General features: G+C 43.8%; 2 protein-coding genes across 3 annotated transcripts in view; both read right to left on the bottom strand.

Moving 5' to 3' along the window:
- LOC115531614 (zinc finger protein 385D) overlaps nucleotides 1-6,820 on the bottom strand; it is a 56,738-nt gene extending 49,918 nt beyond the window's left edge. The window contains exons 1-2 of the mRNA XM_030340969.1: nucleotides 6,765-6,820; nucleotides 4,975-5,114 (exon numbers count right to left, since the gene is read on the bottom strand). Of these exons, the coding sequence (XP_030196829.1) occupies nucleotides 4,975-5,114; nucleotides 6,765-6,820 (196 nt within the window). The remainder of the gene's footprint in view (nucleotides 1-4,974; nucleotides 5,115-6,764) is intronic.
- A 2,390-nt stretch (nucleotides 6,821-9,210) lies between these two features.
- On the bottom strand, nucleotides 9,211-16,133 carry LOC115531050 (ras-related protein Rab-5C). Of its 2 annotated transcripts, none has more exons than XM_030340059.1 (6): nucleotides 15,968-16,133; nucleotides 15,164-15,454; nucleotides 13,656-13,807; nucleotides 12,152-12,274; nucleotides 11,504-11,597; nucleotides 9,211-10,358 (listed from the first exon to the last, which is right to left on the bottom strand). In XM_030340059.1, exons 2-6 carry the CDS (start codon nucleotides 15,315-15,317, stop codon nucleotides 10,228-10,230), a joined length of 654 nt encoding a protein of 217 aa, XP_030195919.1. In that variant the 5' UTR covers nucleotides 15,318-15,454; nucleotides 15,968-16,133; the 3' UTR covers nucleotides 9,211-10,227. The 2 variants fall into 2 exon arrangements, with proteins under 2 accessions (XP_030195919.1, XP_030195920.1); XM_030340060.1 differs by having other exon boundaries at nucleotides 15,957-16,129.
- Between the last annotated feature and the right edge of the window lie 1,491 nt (nucleotides 16,134-17,624).

Genomic DNA, 17,624 nt, shown 5'->3' with positions numbered 1-17,624 from the left:
AGCTGGGTATTTCAATTAGCAAGCTGGGTATTTGAATTAGGTAAGATATACGTTTAATCGACCAGTATACTGCTATACACTGGTATAATCAGCATACGCAAACAGAACAGGGAATTCTATTGCAGCATATTCTACATTTCAAAAGATTTTAAAGTAAAATCATTTTAAATGTTAGTGTGAATAATGTGAATAATGTGGTAGGAATATACCTTGTTATTTGTCTCTGAACGACTAGGCTAGCACCGGTAGCTCTCCTAGCTTAATCTCCACGCTGGACTACAGCTATAGGGGGGGATAATAGTAAATCTTTCTTTCTCTCCAGTGTTCAGAGAATGTGGTTGGGGGCTGATTGCGGGAGGCTCTGTGGGCGTTATCAGTAGAAAGCAGAAGTCCATTCACAGTCAAGGAGCCCGACACAAGCTGCTCCCTGGGCCAATCCTGTTCCACATGATTATTCTCAATTTCACACCTGACGGTTTTTACTGAGGCACATGGCAGCAGCAGCACATACAGAGAGAGAGAGAGAGAGAGAGAGAGAGAGAGAGAGAGAGAGAGAGAGAGAGAGAGAGAGGGGGAGAAGGGGAGAGAGAGAGAGAGAGAGAGAGAGAGAGAGAGAGAGAGAGAGAGAGAGAGAGAGAGAGAGAGAGAGAGAGAGAGAGAGAGAGAGAGAGAGAGAGAGAGAGAGGGAGAGAGGGGGAGAGAGAGAGAGAGAGAGAGAGAGAGAGAGAGAGAGAGAGAGAGAGAGAGAGAGAGAGAGAGAGAGAGAGAGAGAGACAGAGAGAGAGAGAGTTCTCGAACATTGCACCGACGGCATAAGGATGTAAATATGGTTGGGCCCAAAACAGAGTTTCTATGCGTACTGCTGTAAATTAATGCAGGTGTAATGTATTTGTATCAGGTTAATTTGACTGTTTATCGAAAACTATACATTTTAAGACTACGTTGGTGGAATTACTAGAAACGTGGAAACAATTGTTAAAAAAAGAACATTGATTATAGATAATCAATAATAAGTATCTTATTTACAATGCATAATAAAATAGTTGAATAATGTTTAATTTATGTAATATAATCATAATGGTTTAATGTAACATAGTAAATAATGTCCATTCCTGAGAGCCCAGCAATAACTACTCTAAAGACTACAGCTATACATACACAAGCTATACATTGGGCTAAATAGCTGCCCAGGTGCCAATAAATGCAATAATAATTCAGAATAATCCTAATCAAAATAATTGTAATAATTGTGTTATTATTTCAATAACAGTAAGTCAAATATTTTTTTTGTATTATTTTTATATATTACTAAAATAATAACATAACTGTAATAGTAAAATAAATGGTGAAAGTAAACAGTTACTTTGTACATGTGCGAGCTCTAAACGTGACAGAAGAGATAAGAAAGAATCTCCCTCCTGAAGCTGAACAATGTCGCCGGGATGTCTTCCTGTGGTGACACTTATCTAGCTGAGGTTCTTCTGGTCCTTCCTCTCACCTGGCAGCCAAAACACACAAAAATAAATAGCTGAAGGAACTACAGGCTCCCAGAGGCCCCTACCGTGTGAGAGCAAGTGAAAATAACAACAGTGCTGGCCACTGGGAGCGTGATGTGAAAGCAGAGGGAGAGAGGGGAGAGGGAGAGAGGGAGGGAGAGAGAGAGAGAGGGGGAGAGAGAGGGGGGGAGAGAGAGAGAGAGAGAGAGAGAGAGAGAGAGAGAGAGAGAGAGAGAGAGAGAGAGAGAGAGAGAGAGAGAGAGAGAGAGAGAGAGAGAGAGAGAGGGAGAGAGGGAGAGGGAGGGAGAGAGAGAGAGAGGGAGGGAGAGAGGGAGGGCCCTTGAGATGATGGTGGTGGTGGTGAAGATGTGGCTCGGCAGCGAGGCGGCCATCTTGGCCAAGCGCTTGGAATGGAGGGGGGAAAGGGGAGGAGCCTCCACAAGGTGATTTGAAGGGGACCGCGGAAGCCGAGGATGAGGACGGGGTAATGGGAGGGCGGGTAAGGTGGCGTGGTGCGAGGGGTGCTAGGCTATACGGCTGCGTTTAAGTTTGCCATGAAAACATACGCATCAGTGCCGCCAGCTGGGGGGCGTATCGTTAAAAAAAAAAAGGTATTGATGAGGGTAAATCAACAAAGAGGGGGAAAAGGTTTCAAGCGAATGGCCTGTAGTTGCGGTATGTACGCGTGTGGGCAATGCTAATGTAGCTGTTTTCACACGCGGTACTGCAGGCTGTATCTCCCTTATCAAAGCGCTAACAGACCTCCTGGTTAAGTATCTTCCAATATGGATCCCTGACTTGGGAAGCTAACAATGATTTCTGAATTAAAAATAATAATTGATCACCCCTGCGGCGCATGATCTTTTTGTGACATCTACCAGCAGGCAATCACAAGTGAGCAAACACACGCACACACACACACGCACACGCACACACACACACACACACACACACACACACACACACACACACACACACACACACACACACACACACACACACGCACACACACACACACACACACAGATAGACGTAGAGCTATGTAAATCCAACAGTAGCAGGTCTACATTACAACCCCATGGGTGGATAGCCTGTTCATTTAAATCCTCTATTTGAGATGACTTTAAGATGAAGCATGTCTCAGCTGTAATAGGGTGATCACCATGATGGTGATGACCAGTATTATTGAGGCAATGAGTGGTGAAATGCCCATCTACATCAGTACGCTACGATCGATAAAACACACTGGATCTTTTTTTAAATATACTTATACAGCGCTTTTATAACCTGTGACCACTCAAGTACCTTACATTCAGCCATTCATGCAAATATTCATACATAAACAACGGGAATCTTGCTCAGCGACACCTCAGGAGCCAGGTATTGAACTAGCAACCTTGGGGTGTCAAACAAAACCTACCTTTCATAACCACTGCCGCCTATATATAAAGATATTTAACTCCATAACAACAAAAGGCTTCTTTCTACATTCTTAAATTGGGAATAGATTCAAATAGATTAATGAGTTAATGAGTGTGTGTATAAATGATGCTAGAATTCAACCAACTAATTATTTTGCACAAATCGACCTGCAGTAAGGCTTCATATCACCTTCCGGAGAAAGCTGATCTCTGTTAGCCAGTCAGAGACAAGCTACGTTTTCTGTTTTGCAAGTCATTGTGCTCCTTGCTAGCATAGTATAGCAGTAGTGGTATATACATTTAACAAAAATAAATGAATGAAGGACAAATATCTGAAATCTGATCGGTTATAAGAGCAACGGGGTAAATTATTTGTTGTTTCTGAACCATTTTCCGAAAATAAATGAAAAAACAATGGAATAACAATACATGACCTCCTAAAGTACACATTTCACGATTTCAGTGTTCACTATAAAATCAGGGGCCCTACCTCAATTAAATCATGCATGTTAGCTCAGAATTTTCGAGCAAACAAAGCACCAACAATGGAACCACCATTTGAGAACGAGTTTTATCCCAACTTAAAACCAGAAACTAAGCTGCTGTCATCAGAAATAGTATTTTTTATTTTTAACTTAATTTTTTAAACCATTGCATTACCAATATCTTAAAAACTCCATGGCAAGATTACTGTCTATAGCTAGGGGGATTCTGTGTGACATATTTTATTAAAAATGCAAGTCAAAGTGATGTCAAGTTGATGCTGCTTGTCAAATGCCAGAAGTTAAAATAAAATAACATTAAAAAGGACATAAACTACAGTTTTCAATTGGACCATGAGAAACTGCTTATTGGTGCGACAGTCAATGCACCCTAACCTTTAGGGGGCAGCAAACTCACAATCTTGGCTAGCATGCAGTGGATCTTTAACTTGACATGGTATGATGTCCCGCGGGTTCTATCTTATGGGTTCTGGGTTGTGAGTGTACAGACAGCAAGGATATATCATGAAATGCATATTTTAACTTACTAATTTAAGACAGAGTTAGCAGTTAAAAAATATGTAATGCATGGCGTTACAATCAATCAGAATCAGGTGGTCCACTTCCCCTATAGCTGTTCTGGTAGGCCTAATGCAAATGTTGTTATTTTCATTATTATTTTATTTAAATATACAATGAGCTAAACGCAAGCATTTGTTTTTAATTAACAACTATGAGATCATACTCCTCACACATTATGACAATATCATTGTCACACACAATGCCTACGCAAAAATCCATTGCACGCAAAAAACACACAAACACACACACACGCACGCACGCACGCACGCACGCACGCACACACACACACACACACACACACACACACACACACACACACACACACACACACACACACACACACACACACACACACACACACACACACACCTAAATGCAGGTTCTCAGAAAAACGATACATCTATATTGCTACCACAAAGAGAATATTGGTTTGATAAGACATTTTTTTTCCAGAAAGCTGATACTGGGAGATGTATTTTTTCACTCTGTGCATGTGCTTAACGTGAACCGGCTCAATTGCAATAGGCCTACATTTTTATTCCAATCTATCCTATATTTGTTAGTCAATGTTTTTTGTCTCGGATTTGATATTCAAGTTCAACACGATCAATACAAAAATACCCAAAGAATAGTGTGTAAGAATACCAACCTAAAACACATATTGGGTTAGGGTTAACGACACATCTGACTTTGCCGTGTAAAGTTGTACATTAAGCTGTGTCGTCAATAAACATAAACGAGTGACCACACAGGAGAAATGAAAGCCTTGGTCGAGCAAGTCATGAGAAGTATTAAAGAGCAGCCAACCTCCCTGTAACCGCTCACATCCATCCGCAAATAAAATGACACACTTCGACACGCGCACCGCAGTGTCACACTAAAACACAGTCGCGTGTTCCAATTTCAAAATGCCTCGTGACGTGGGTCCGGAAGAATGATTGTCTTCAGTGGAATAAAAGATGAATCATAAACGCTTTAAACGCTTCTCCCTACCTGTTCGCCGGCGTCGTCCGGGGTCTCCGTTGTGACTGGCGCTCTGCACCGCGCGCGCATGTAGGCGTTCGGTCCCACGCGCGCGATGACAGCAAGCGGGAGGATGGCACGCGCGCGCGCCGTTCTCTGCTTGTCTCGCGCTGGCGGAGAGGAGTCAAAGCCCCGCCAAAAAGGTGAACGGAGAAGAGAGCGCTTACGAAACCTATTTTTGTTGAGAGAAAAACCAAGAAGGGGTAGGTGGACAACGATTTACATTAATTATAAATATTTTTTTAATTAATATTGTTAAAAACGATTCACTTGTTTTATTTCTAGCCTCGGAAACAGGCGGTGTGCTTTGCAGCAGAAAGGCTCGAGGGCGCGCAGGCCTTATTCAAACATAAAACGCATTTAATACGTTTTAATATTTAGGGTGAGTTTTCAATGTGTCAAGATAAATACTGTTAATTTGCTTCAAACATATTTTGGTTGGCGGACAATAATTGTCGTCGTCAGATGGCGATAGGCCTATGTGAGAGATATGGAGGACTTTGAAGACACAATAGGCCCCGAGATTTTCAATATTCTGCACGGGATTTTTTTTTCACGTGAAGGCGCCTTTTGGAGAACATTCGTGCATCTGTCTGGAGGTCTCGTGCGTGGCAAACGTCGGCGTTTTCAACCTCCCGTGTCAAACCTTAACATCCACCACCGTGATCTCCTTCTATTAATACCCCGACGACAACAGACCGGCTACTTAGCGGAAGATAAACGGTCCGAGGGGGTCACGGCCGAGGGGGTCACGGGGGAATGCTGACCAGGCCGACCGGTATCAACCTCGGACACTTTCAAATCCACCACCTCGCGGGTGTGGTTCGCGCGCACTGCACATCACCCTGAGATCATTCATCCAATCCCCGCAGTCCCCCCCCCGCCCCTCATTAAAATAGCGGGCCTGGTGGACATGAGCGCGCGGGGCCTCTAGTAGTGGGATCGCACGCGGCATCGGACACGCGGTGTTTTCCGCGCGCCGCGGCAGCAGCTGTCAGCCCGGACCATGATGGATGCTGTGTGGAAACATACTTGGAGTTTGAGATATGTCCTTCCCATGAAAGTCCTCTGGCACCTTGCCGAGCGACCACAAGACAGCCGCCCTAAAAATAAATGGCTGCACACACACACACACACACACACACACACACACACACACACACACACACACACACACACACACACACACACACACACACACACACACACACACACACACACACACACACACACACACGCAAACACTTGTTCTTATAGGCTTGATGCGATGCAATGCACGCACAAACGCACCCAAGCATGCATACACACACACACACACACACACACACACACACACACACACACACACACACACACACACACACACACACACACACACACACACACACACACACACACACACACACACACACACACACACAGACAGACAGACAGACAAGCAGTGACAAGCTGTCACTAAGATACGGCCCCTAAATAAGAACATCCTGGTGTGTTTTTACATCTGTTTGACACAAGAGAGCACTGACGTGCACGAGCGAGGGCACATAAACACACACACACACACACACACACACACACACACACACACACACACACACACACACACACACACACACACACACACACACACACACACGCACACACGCACACATCCGGATTCACACACACAAACACACACACACACGTTTCTGTGCGTCTTCTCGCCTTGAATACTCTCAGAGAGCGGCGCGTCCGACATCAAAAGACGCCGCGGCCATCACCCTGCAACGTCATCATGAGGGTGATTATCCTGAGTGCTCTCATCATCAGGGCACATTTTAGTCCATTTCATGCTGCGTCCAAGACACGCCCCAATCAAGGCTCCACAGAGTGGCCCCTCGGAGCCAAAGATGCCAATCAACCCGTTTGGTAATTGTATTTTTTCCTAATATATATTGTGGCGAACAGTGCGGGAAGGACGAGACGGGAGCCCAGGTTAAGCGGTGACGCAACTCTCGTGCCCCATACACCGCACGACTCCGAGAGCTGCCTTTATTTTAACGCACACCCACAACACACAGCGCACCGCACACCCAACCAACATGCAAGTCTCGGTAACGGTGGCAGCAACATTACACACGCGATCCCCGTAGGAGTCGCCACAATATATTTTTTATGAGCACATAATGCGGCACGTGTATGCGTCTACCGGTTTTTTTGTCTATTGGAGTGCAGTGATAAAGTACATTATAGAAAAATACATTAATAAAATAGGTTTAATGCCCCGTTATATTTGCTGTTGCTGTTTGAGTGCCTCTCAGGCCTCGGATATTTCAGCTGCTTTACAGGCCTTTATTTAGAAAAACACGACCAGTGGTAGGCCCATTTAAACAATCACACAGATGATCCTCAGAGCGATGAGACAGATGAGGAATAAATATAAAACTGCTAAAAGGGGAAAGATATTTTGTGCGCTTTAATCATGTCTTACCTCATTCAAAACAAGCGTTTAAACCAAACGCACTGGCGTGTGGCTGCTACTTTATGACCTGCAGCCTCTCTCTGACCGTGGATCAGTCTAATTTAAGTGCATGCATAATAATAATAATAAATTTATATATGTGTTTCTGAAGAAGAGCTGCTCAGTGCTTTGGGTAAAAACAGCCCAAAAGCAAACAATGCAGTGTGTTTTTTTTTGCCTGGCAGGTCTCTGCAGTAAATGTTGTTTTAATCACCCTCCGTCTTCTCCACGCAGCTCGTCGTCTCATTTCAGATAAGAAACACATCACAGACACTATCAGCACCCCATCTCAAATTACATCGAGTCTTCTCAGCACCCATGGGTGATAGATAAGCCTTATCAACCCACCCCTCTATGTCCTTGGCGCTAAATAGCATTTCAGTCTGCCCAAGAACAACCAATCAGTGTCCACCAATCCGGCCCAAAATACATTTGGTTTGAGGATGTTTAATATAAGCTGTTTAAAATGCTGCAATAACGTATATTTTCAAATCTACTTCAAGGAAACGTTTAATCAAACATTAAAGCAAAATGTGCAGGAAGAGATAAGCGGTACAGTTATCTCTCTCTCTCGGCACAAGCTCTGATTGACAGCTCACCAAATGAGAAATCATTTACTGGGAACACAGCGGACGCACGTATCTGTGTATTGCAGATGCGCGTGTGTGTACTGAGTCATTGAACAGGAACCAGTAAGACCGAGGCCAGATTAATCGGTCACAGCCCGCAGACCAGCCTGCAGAAAGCAGGATATGAGGCCCAATCGTGAAGTGAAAAATAATCATAATGTATTATTTAATGGTTTAATATTCTAATCATGACCATGCATTTTTTTTGTACGGCCTAAATATATCCTATAATTTAAGCCCAAGCATATGTAGGCTTACAGTTATGTTGCTTATTTATGGCAAATATAGTATACATTCTAGTTTTATGAAGGAGGGCCGACTGCTCCACTTCCTTGCCTATGTTGTAATCTTGGTCTTTAAAATATAGGCTACAATTTATGAAATTAGTAAATATACAAATAATCATATAAACATTATAAACCCATGTCATCAAACCAATTCGATTCACACACATCATTCACACACACACACACACACACACACACACACACACACACACACACACACACACGCCAATTACTGATGTTTCAAAATAAATATTTTTCCCACTATATTGTATGAATCAAGAGATTAAACCTGGTACAGTAAAGTCAATCATGATTATTTTCAAGAAATGTCTTTTCAGTCGAAACTAACCTTTTTCGTTCATTTCCAGACGTCGAGGGCCGTGGCAGAAAAACCCGAAGCACTTTTCTGCCATCTAGTGGTCGCCATCATGCACAACATTATTTATAAATATTTGTTACATTTTTCATTATTTTTGTAACATGTTTCGGTTTATTCGAGCTACCGGGTATTTATTTCATTAATTGCTAAAATACTGATTTGGTACCTACTGAACAAATATTTCGGAACAGTTGTGAAAATGGGAAGGGTGTTTTCCCCAGTATCTTTCTTTCAAACTCAGACAAACCCATTTAAGATCACTGAAGCCCCGTAGAGACAACACCAAGTGAGTTGAAATGTGTTTTCATGAATGATATTGTCGCCACCACCCATAACACAGCCACAAACCATAACTTGGAATATGTTGGTGTTTATAAAGATTATCAGCATTAATTCCACAGCATTCAGAAACTGCAATCATGACTTTAAACATGCATGCAAGAGTAATCATTCAATCACTCTTTTACATATACAAGGCACGTCAAGACATCCAAACTGTTCAAATAGAAACAGATTTTAAAACGGAATTTGCATCCCCACCCAAACCTTCCACTGCAACGATCACAAGGCTAAAGACAAACGCAATCTGGATATGAGTCAAGAAAAGTTGCATGTTTTTATTACTTTTTGGTCCTATATATATCATATATATATTATATATATTCTGGTGTCTAACAGCTGATACCGAACACGACCGTTGTACTCGTAGTAGGTTGTACTGCGTCAACGCACCGCTCGAATTCTGGGTCAATCGTGCCCCCTGATGGCCAAGAAGCGCCCCAGCATGCAGAGATTATGAAATTACAATCCCTTTATTCTGGTGTTCGTATGTTCAGTGAGAATAAAGAGAAGAAAGTGATTTTTACATCTGGAAGATTGAATCAACAGCGGGAAGAGTACGATTGACTTACTGCCTTTCGCACGCATGCACACACCACACACACACGCACGCACGCACAGCTACAAAAAGGCATGAAAACTACATACAGGCATCATTGTTTTAAAATTGTAAGACCGGTCGATAATCTCAAACATAAAAGGTGAAGAGAGACAGACAGACAGGCAGAAATGAGACAGCCAGCAAGGCAGTGTGGAACAGGTAGGCAGAACGACGGTTCACCTAAACAGGTCAACCATCTGAAACATAGAAGTTACAGAAAGATAGACAGACAGACGGAGAGGCCGGGCGAAGACACACAGACGGGCTAGATATCCTGCGGAGTGAGGGATTCTGGGAAACCTCCCTCTAGCTTATGATTCTTTAAAAACGTTCCTTTGATCAGAAAGGTGTGTGTGTGTGTGTGTGGTGAGGGGATCAGATAATCTCATTTGGGATGGGGGGGGCGGCCTCTTCATTCCCCCCTCCTCCTCCTCCTCCCTCTGGAGATCCGGGTCTTTCTGTAGTCCTTCAGGTCGTCAGCTACGTCATCAGTTGCCGCCGCCGCCGCAGCAGCGCCCGCCGCGGCCGGAGGGCGGGGGGTCTTGCAGGTCCACCCCTGCCCGCGTCCGGCCCGCGCTCCCCCCCCCCGCCGCCGGGTCGCTCTTGGGGAGTTTCTTTGCTGCAGGGGAAAAAAACACCGGAGGAAGGAGATTAGCAACACGCAAACCACTGCCTGTCGATTCATCGACCCGTGCAACATTCGTCCTTCTGTTCTGTATCCATCTATTCAAACAAACGCCATCGTCTCATTCATCCACTCATCCAATTTTGGGTGCGTCAAACTTCTCCAAAGTGTAGATTTAGCATTCCATCAGAAACTGTGCCATGTGCTAGGGGTGCCTGTGACCTTCTGATGTCACACGGACGTTTTCAAAGGCAGAAAAAAGCTACAGACGTACCCTATCCCCAGCCAGCCTGTGACACAGCACACAGAATATTTTAGGTAACCAAAGCAGAATTTATTGTGACGTGATGTGATCTGCCGCTGGTGAAGTGCACGGGCAAGTCGACGCATGGCCATGCCATTTATAGACACCTGGCTGAGCTCAGAAAAATGGCAAACGAGTAAGTCGAGTTTAGGTAGCAAACACGCGGAACGCGTCATTTTACAGGTTTCGGAAAGGACCGAAACCCAACTATGAGCCAGGATTATGTCCTATTACATGGTGACTTTGCTTTCAAAGAGAGAACGTGCCTGCTCTGGTCACTGACAGTTACTGTGTCTGTACTGAATAATATACTCGAGACTAATTTGAGAATCGTATGCAGAAGTCGATGCAGAAAGATTAGGGAGTTTCCAGAACATTCACAGAACCTGGCATAGCAAATACATATACGCCTCTTTACGGATATAGGGAGTTTCTTATCAATGTTTTGAACCGAGATTATATTTGAAGAACCCTACCAGGAAGTGGACTTCGGTAAATAGCAAGAGTACGATTATTTTTGAGTTTGAAAACATTATGTATTTATTCAGCATGTCTCTCCCAAAGAACACTTTGTAACTGAGAACTATGAAATTTCGACTTAAAAAAATACACGAAATAGTAAAAAAGAAAACAATTGAAATCTAAAATAATGTACAGATATGTATCCAGCTGTTCTGCACTTGCTATAAACATTGAATAAAGTAAAAAATAAAAAATCGATTATATTAGTTTTGTGATTGTTCAACGCTAAAATCGAAATCGTAATTCGATTAATCGCCTAGCCCTACAAGAGTGAAGAGGATGATGATAATGATGATGACGATGATGCCCTTACCAATGGCCATGAAGACTTCGTTGACGTTGAGGGCGGTCTTGGCGGAGGTTTCCAGGAACAGCAGGCTGTTGTCGTCAGCATAGACCTGAGCCTCCTGAAACACATTCAGGTTTAGAGTTGGATTAGAAAACCAATTGATCAAGACAAGACTAACACAAGTGATAAACACCATTAAATAACATCACCACAATATAATTATTATGAGAGCTATTCAAGAGACAGCTCAGCCATATTATCACAAAAAAAGGGCTCAAAATATCTAATTATTTTCAAGAAATATATATGTTTAAAACCGATTAGATTTCTTTTTTCATTTAATTCTGAAAAGAGGTATATTCTTAGTCCATTGGTCTTCGAGTAAATGCAGTTCCTCATAATGCTACATTCCCCTACCATTTCAACCTTTGCCAAAATAGTTTCAATAACATTTTACGATTCACCATTTAGTCATCATTCCGAGGCATTGCCCAAAGTAACTTGGAGTACAAACATTGACAGAGAGAGTAGAGCATCATGCTCAGGGGCTAGAGACATTGGGGTTCGAACCCGGAACCCTTCGGCTGTGAGACAAACATCCTAGCCACTGTCCTAACATAGTTATTGCAGAGGGTCTAGCTGGAGGTGGGGTGCGGTGGGACTCCTTCCTACCTGGTGCTCCACAGCTCTGGTGTCAGACATATCTGCCTTGTTCCCGGCCAGAGCGATGACGATGTTGGGGCTGGCCTGCCGCTGCAGCTCCTTCACCCAGGTCTTGGCTCTCGTGAACGTGTCCTGGGGGTAGCAACATGTTAGTCTGATAGCGCTCACGCCACGGCTAATGGTAGTTAGCCTGAAAATTATAATAATTTCAGGGTGGGACGAATAAAGTAACCATCTACCGAAATTATTCATTAAAAGGTCCCATGGCAAGAAAATCTCACTTTATGAGGTTTTCTAACATTAATATGAGTTCCCCTAGCCTGCCTTTGGTCCCCCAGTGGCTAAAATGTGCGTTTGGTGTAAAACGAGCACTGGGTATCCTGCTCACCTTGGAAGCTCAGGCACGCTGATATGGAATGTGGCACCATATGTCGTCATAAGGGGCCAGGTTACCTCCCCTTTCTCTGCCTTGCCCGCCCAGAGAATTTGGTCCGCCAATGAGACAATGAGCTACGATCGTGCGAGCGCCACATGTGCGTGTGTGTGTGTGTGTGTGATTACACACACTGTAACACAAGTGTTGTACACTTCTTTGTTATTTGGATAACCGTACTGCTGTTGGTGTTATGGCGCATAACACTTCGGTTCTCTGACGTCTCTGGTATTTCCACAACAAGACTCGTAGTGGGGGTTATCTCAGCCATGGTTGAGAAGGAATTTGGGGAAGGAACTTTGGCTTTGCCTCCCTGAAGTACAAGAACCGCTAAATAAAGGAGAAAGGGATTGTTGCCCGCGATTGTCTCCCACCGGAGCCCCGCTCGCCGCTGCCCACTTCCGAAGCGGTGGTGCCTCGACAGCCAGGCTCTGACGGGCGACAATCGCGGGCATCAATCCCTTTCTCCTCCATGTCGCGGTTCAGACTACTTCAGATGAATGTGGAAGTGGAAGAACCAGAGACATCTAATATGATAATATGATATTATTTAGATATAGAGCTCCAGGACTCCCGCCGGAGCACCCGGAGTGTTCTAGAATATTTACTGAACACGGCTAAAGGCTGTGTGCGCCTCTCCATTGCGATACATCCACTGTAAATAGAGGGCATGGTACCGTGGCTGCAAGCTGCTCAGGGCCACACCCCCACCCTCCTCCTTGACCCGCCTCGCTCCTCCTCATACTGGCTCGTAGTGGCTGTATTTCTGCACCACGGCGGAATTTTGGGAACGTCTTCAAATACTGTGATAGGGGCCCACTAATATCTATATTAAAGCATCGATAAAGTAGCATGCCATGGGACCTTTAAGAAAAACAGTTGTGGGATAAAATAACAAACTAACAATATAATAAGTATTGTATTAATATCAATACAAATAACTACCAATAGTGTTTTGGAACATTTACTGTAGAAAGAACACTATGTATATAACATAAGGCATATATAGGGTTAATTTAAACAACAACCCCGACATCAAAAATAACATTCTAAAATGGCCACCGGAGGGACGACGCTCACCGCGTTAGTGATGTCGTAGACCACGATGGCGGCCTGCGCTCCACGGTAATACATGGGCGCCAGGCTGTGGTAGCGCTCCTGGCCCGCCGTGTCCCAGATCTCAAACTTCACCGTCGTCTCGTCCAGACATACCGTCTGGGTGAGGAAGGCAGCTGGAGAGGAGGGGAGGGGAGGTGAGATGAGGGAAGGGCCGCAGCCGACCCCCATTGTTTTCGTTTACCCTTCAGTGACTTAGCAGAAGCTTTTATGTAAAGAGATTGACAGTGAATTTATACAGATGCATGAAGGGGCAGGTCTTGGTCAGGGGTGTCTGGCCTACAGGAGTCCGCAGTCTCTGGAGTCTACATTCAATTTAAAACCCATGTGAAAGGCCAGCAGATCTTCCTTATCTAATGAGACACTTCCATGTGAAACATGAGATTTGAGTGGGAGGAAATTAACCCAGCGACGTGGTTGAACCCTCAGGGTTCAATGGGCAGGTTCGCCCCAGAAGCCAAAAGGCTACCTCTCCTCTCGTCCCACACCTAAGTGAACTCTGAGTATACTAGGTGTGTGTGGATATGGGACACTCTGTCGGACCACGAATGATGTTGATGGCAACGTCCGAGGGAGGGATCCGCTTCTCAGGCATCTAGAACGCCGTGGGGCGTGCCCTTTGAGCTTGGGGGCCTGGGAATGGATGGGTAGGAGGAGGTTCTACTGAAAAATCATTGAATAGAATAAATAAAGAAGAAATTAACAGTTCAAAATTCTAAATATTGAACTTTGAACCTGAACTAGTTCATTTTAATCTGTGTGAACTGAACTATGAGCTAGCTCTCTTGATGCGTCAACTTACCCAGCACTGGGTTTGGTTATCTTTAGGCAGTCTATTTATGGAAGTAGGGCCTCTAAATACCTTTGACTTTTCTATTTCTTTATCAAAAACGTACTATTAAATGTCAATAGCTTATAAATCAGATATCTCTAACCATCCCACGCCCATATTAGGAAACCCACAGTCCTGATCCTATTGCCCAGGACTCAGATATTAGACTTTCATATCTAAATATGAATATTAATCAAATTCCTTATTTAGATTAACAGCTAGAGACTGATGACAGACAAGTTCAAATCTGGGTGAACGGTGCCTTTCACTTCCTTCCGATCATATTTATTTTTCAACCAATCATTTTGCCGGAGGCCGGGATTTGTAAGCCCGTCATTAACATACATGGAGCATAGAGTCGGCCAGCAGATATAAACTGTAAAAAAGTGTCTGTAAAGGTTTCAACAACGTACAGACTGGTTACTTTAGATGTACGCTTATTTACCTCCCCTACTGAAAGCTTCCACCGTGCGAAAGATTTTACTTCGATAGAATATCCCCATACCAAACGGCACACAGGCTCCGAGTCCTGGTTCATTCCCCATTTCCCCACTGAAGTTATTCTGCTTTAACATAGTAGACCTGCTGGCTGACCCCAGACCAACACTGTGATGGTTACCCTGTAGTCCCGGTCCCTTACCTCCGATGGTGCTCTCCTGGTACTCCTGGAACTGTCCCTTGACGAAGCGCAGCACCAAACTGGACTTCCCTACCGCTGACTCCCCGAGCAGGACCAGCTTGAACTGGAAGATCTTATTGGTTGCCGAGGTGGCACTGGGCCTGCTGGCCGCCATGGACGGACGCTGTTATTGGTGGGTTGTCACAAACTGACCCTATCCCAGACACAGACGCAGGCACTGGTGGTGGCTGAGCGGACCGAACCTAACGATCCCTCTTGATCTCAGGTCAGCGACGAGCAACGGATGACGTGCTGTCATGCAGTGACACATAAAAAAGCAAAATGTATTATTATTATTAGCATAACAATTCCAGTAATATCTGGAATTTTTTAAATAATATCTATACACATACACACAAACATTATACATGAATAGTTAATGTAAAAGTATACAAAATCCACAAAACAATAACGACATTCATGACTTTACAATTGATCATTAACACACCAAAGTTATATCCCCTATTGTCGCCCCTAGCAGTAATTTGAGCTGGTGACTTTAGGCACCTTGGGGTGTCAATTGTTGACAAGTTTTGACCTTAAACAACAATGGTACGGACAGATATCTAGGGAGAGACATCGGTGCACATGACTCTCAGTATAGCATACATGATTGTTTAGTCAGTCGTACAAAAGGCTGACGAATACTTTTAGATATTTAGACGTAATTAAAATGACCACAGACCGTGGTAAAATTTAAACTATACAACCTATCAACCAGTGATCGCTTGAAAAGTAGAATTTAAAAGCATACGTTGTCTTTACCGGGATTATTGGGCTGTGCGTTGTCTTTATAAAACAGTTGGATCAAGCTTGACTATACTTTGTTCTGCTTTCTTGACCACTTTTAAGGTTTTATTTTAGCAGCCCATGCTAATGCTAATCCACACTTCCGCGTTTAGGGACCCACAACACTTCCTGGATTCGCCCGTCACGTGATTGTTCAGAGCCAATCAAACCCCTCGGATATTACTCAGTATAATCCACATAAAGAGTGCACATTAAAGACGCATTGGAAATTTCTTTTAACTTTTTTATTTACTTTAATTTAGGAAATTATTTATTATTTTTAGGTGCAATATAGAATAATCCTGCACTGGATTCTTCCTATTTCAGTTATTTATTGTGTAACCACCAGATGGGGCATGGGGAACACCAATACATATTCTGAATAGCCCACTTTACCTACCGCTAGGTCTGTTGTTGGACATCAACCATTTCACTCGTTTCGGTGATCTATGAGCTTTAGGTCTGAGATGATTCGATGTAAATAATGCAACATTTTGTTTTGAACCTCGAGACACATCCAAATGAGTGGGGGGTGGTGGTGGGGGGGGGGGAGTATATCTGCCTCTGCTTCCTTCTGATTGTTCACATAGATTCAATAGTCAATTATTTGATAATTTTTGGTCAGACATGTCAGACCGACCTCTGATGACCTCTCGTTCACCCTTAAGCAGCGTCCGTCTGCGGCTGACTGTGGGCCAACGACGCTCTCTAATCACTTTCATTACCTACATGTCCCCGTCCCACTCTCCGCTGCTGGAAGGCGAGCAGGTCTGGGTATCTGATGTCCGCAGAGCACCACGCCGTAATATGTTCGTATTATATGTCCTCATCGGAACCTGCATCCACCGACTGTCGAAACCACCCTGTTGGCTACAGAGCCTGTAACCCCCAAATGGATGAACCCCCAATCAAGACATGGACGCTGGGGCGGAGGGGGGCGGGGGGGGGGGGGGGGGGGGGGGGGGTGGAGAACAGTGCGCAGTGCACATTTACTATAGTGTTTGTTTGTGAATAAATTAAATGCGCATGTACAATTGGGGAACAAAATCCATAGAGAGACGTGATATTATAGCCAAGGTAATATGACCGCAGGCAGATGAGGTGGGACAGGGGGATAAACTGTCAGCACACTTCTTCAATGTTTAACGGTAGTCGGCGAGACTGTCCAACAGGTTTCCAATTTCTGGAGAAAGACTCTGTTCTGTTCTTGACCTTAACTTAACTTATCTTGAATGCCACCATTTTAATCGTATCCCCTCTTTGTTCTAACTCGGGGAGCAGTAATCTAGTGCTCTAGAGCCATACTCTTTAAATGATTAAATAAATAACAACCCAAAAAACAACAAACAACAAAAAAAAATCATTTCAAACAACATTTTTTGCATCATTTATTTTATATAAATGTCCTGGACAAAATCTATTTATTATAATACCTTCATCTGCAGTGAATCATTCTTCCCATTTAAATAATCTTGTCTCATTTGCAATGAATGAATGTCTTCCCTAAAAAGTTTACATTATAATTCCGTAAACTTGCAAGTCAGCCCTTCTAAGAACAATTTCAAGTTCATACATTGGGAGGCTCTACGGTCTTAGAGGGTTCCTGTCCCCTGCCTTAACGTAACGGGCCTAC

Source organism: Gadus morhua, chromosome 18 (assembly GCF_902167405.1).
Source record: "Gadus morhua chromosome 18, gadMor3.0, whole genome shotgun sequence".
Lineage (NCBI taxonomy): Eukaryota > Metazoa > Chordata > Actinopteri > Gadiformes > Gadidae > Gadus > Gadus morhua.
This window is presented reverse-complemented; position numbering and strand designations above follow the sequence as displayed.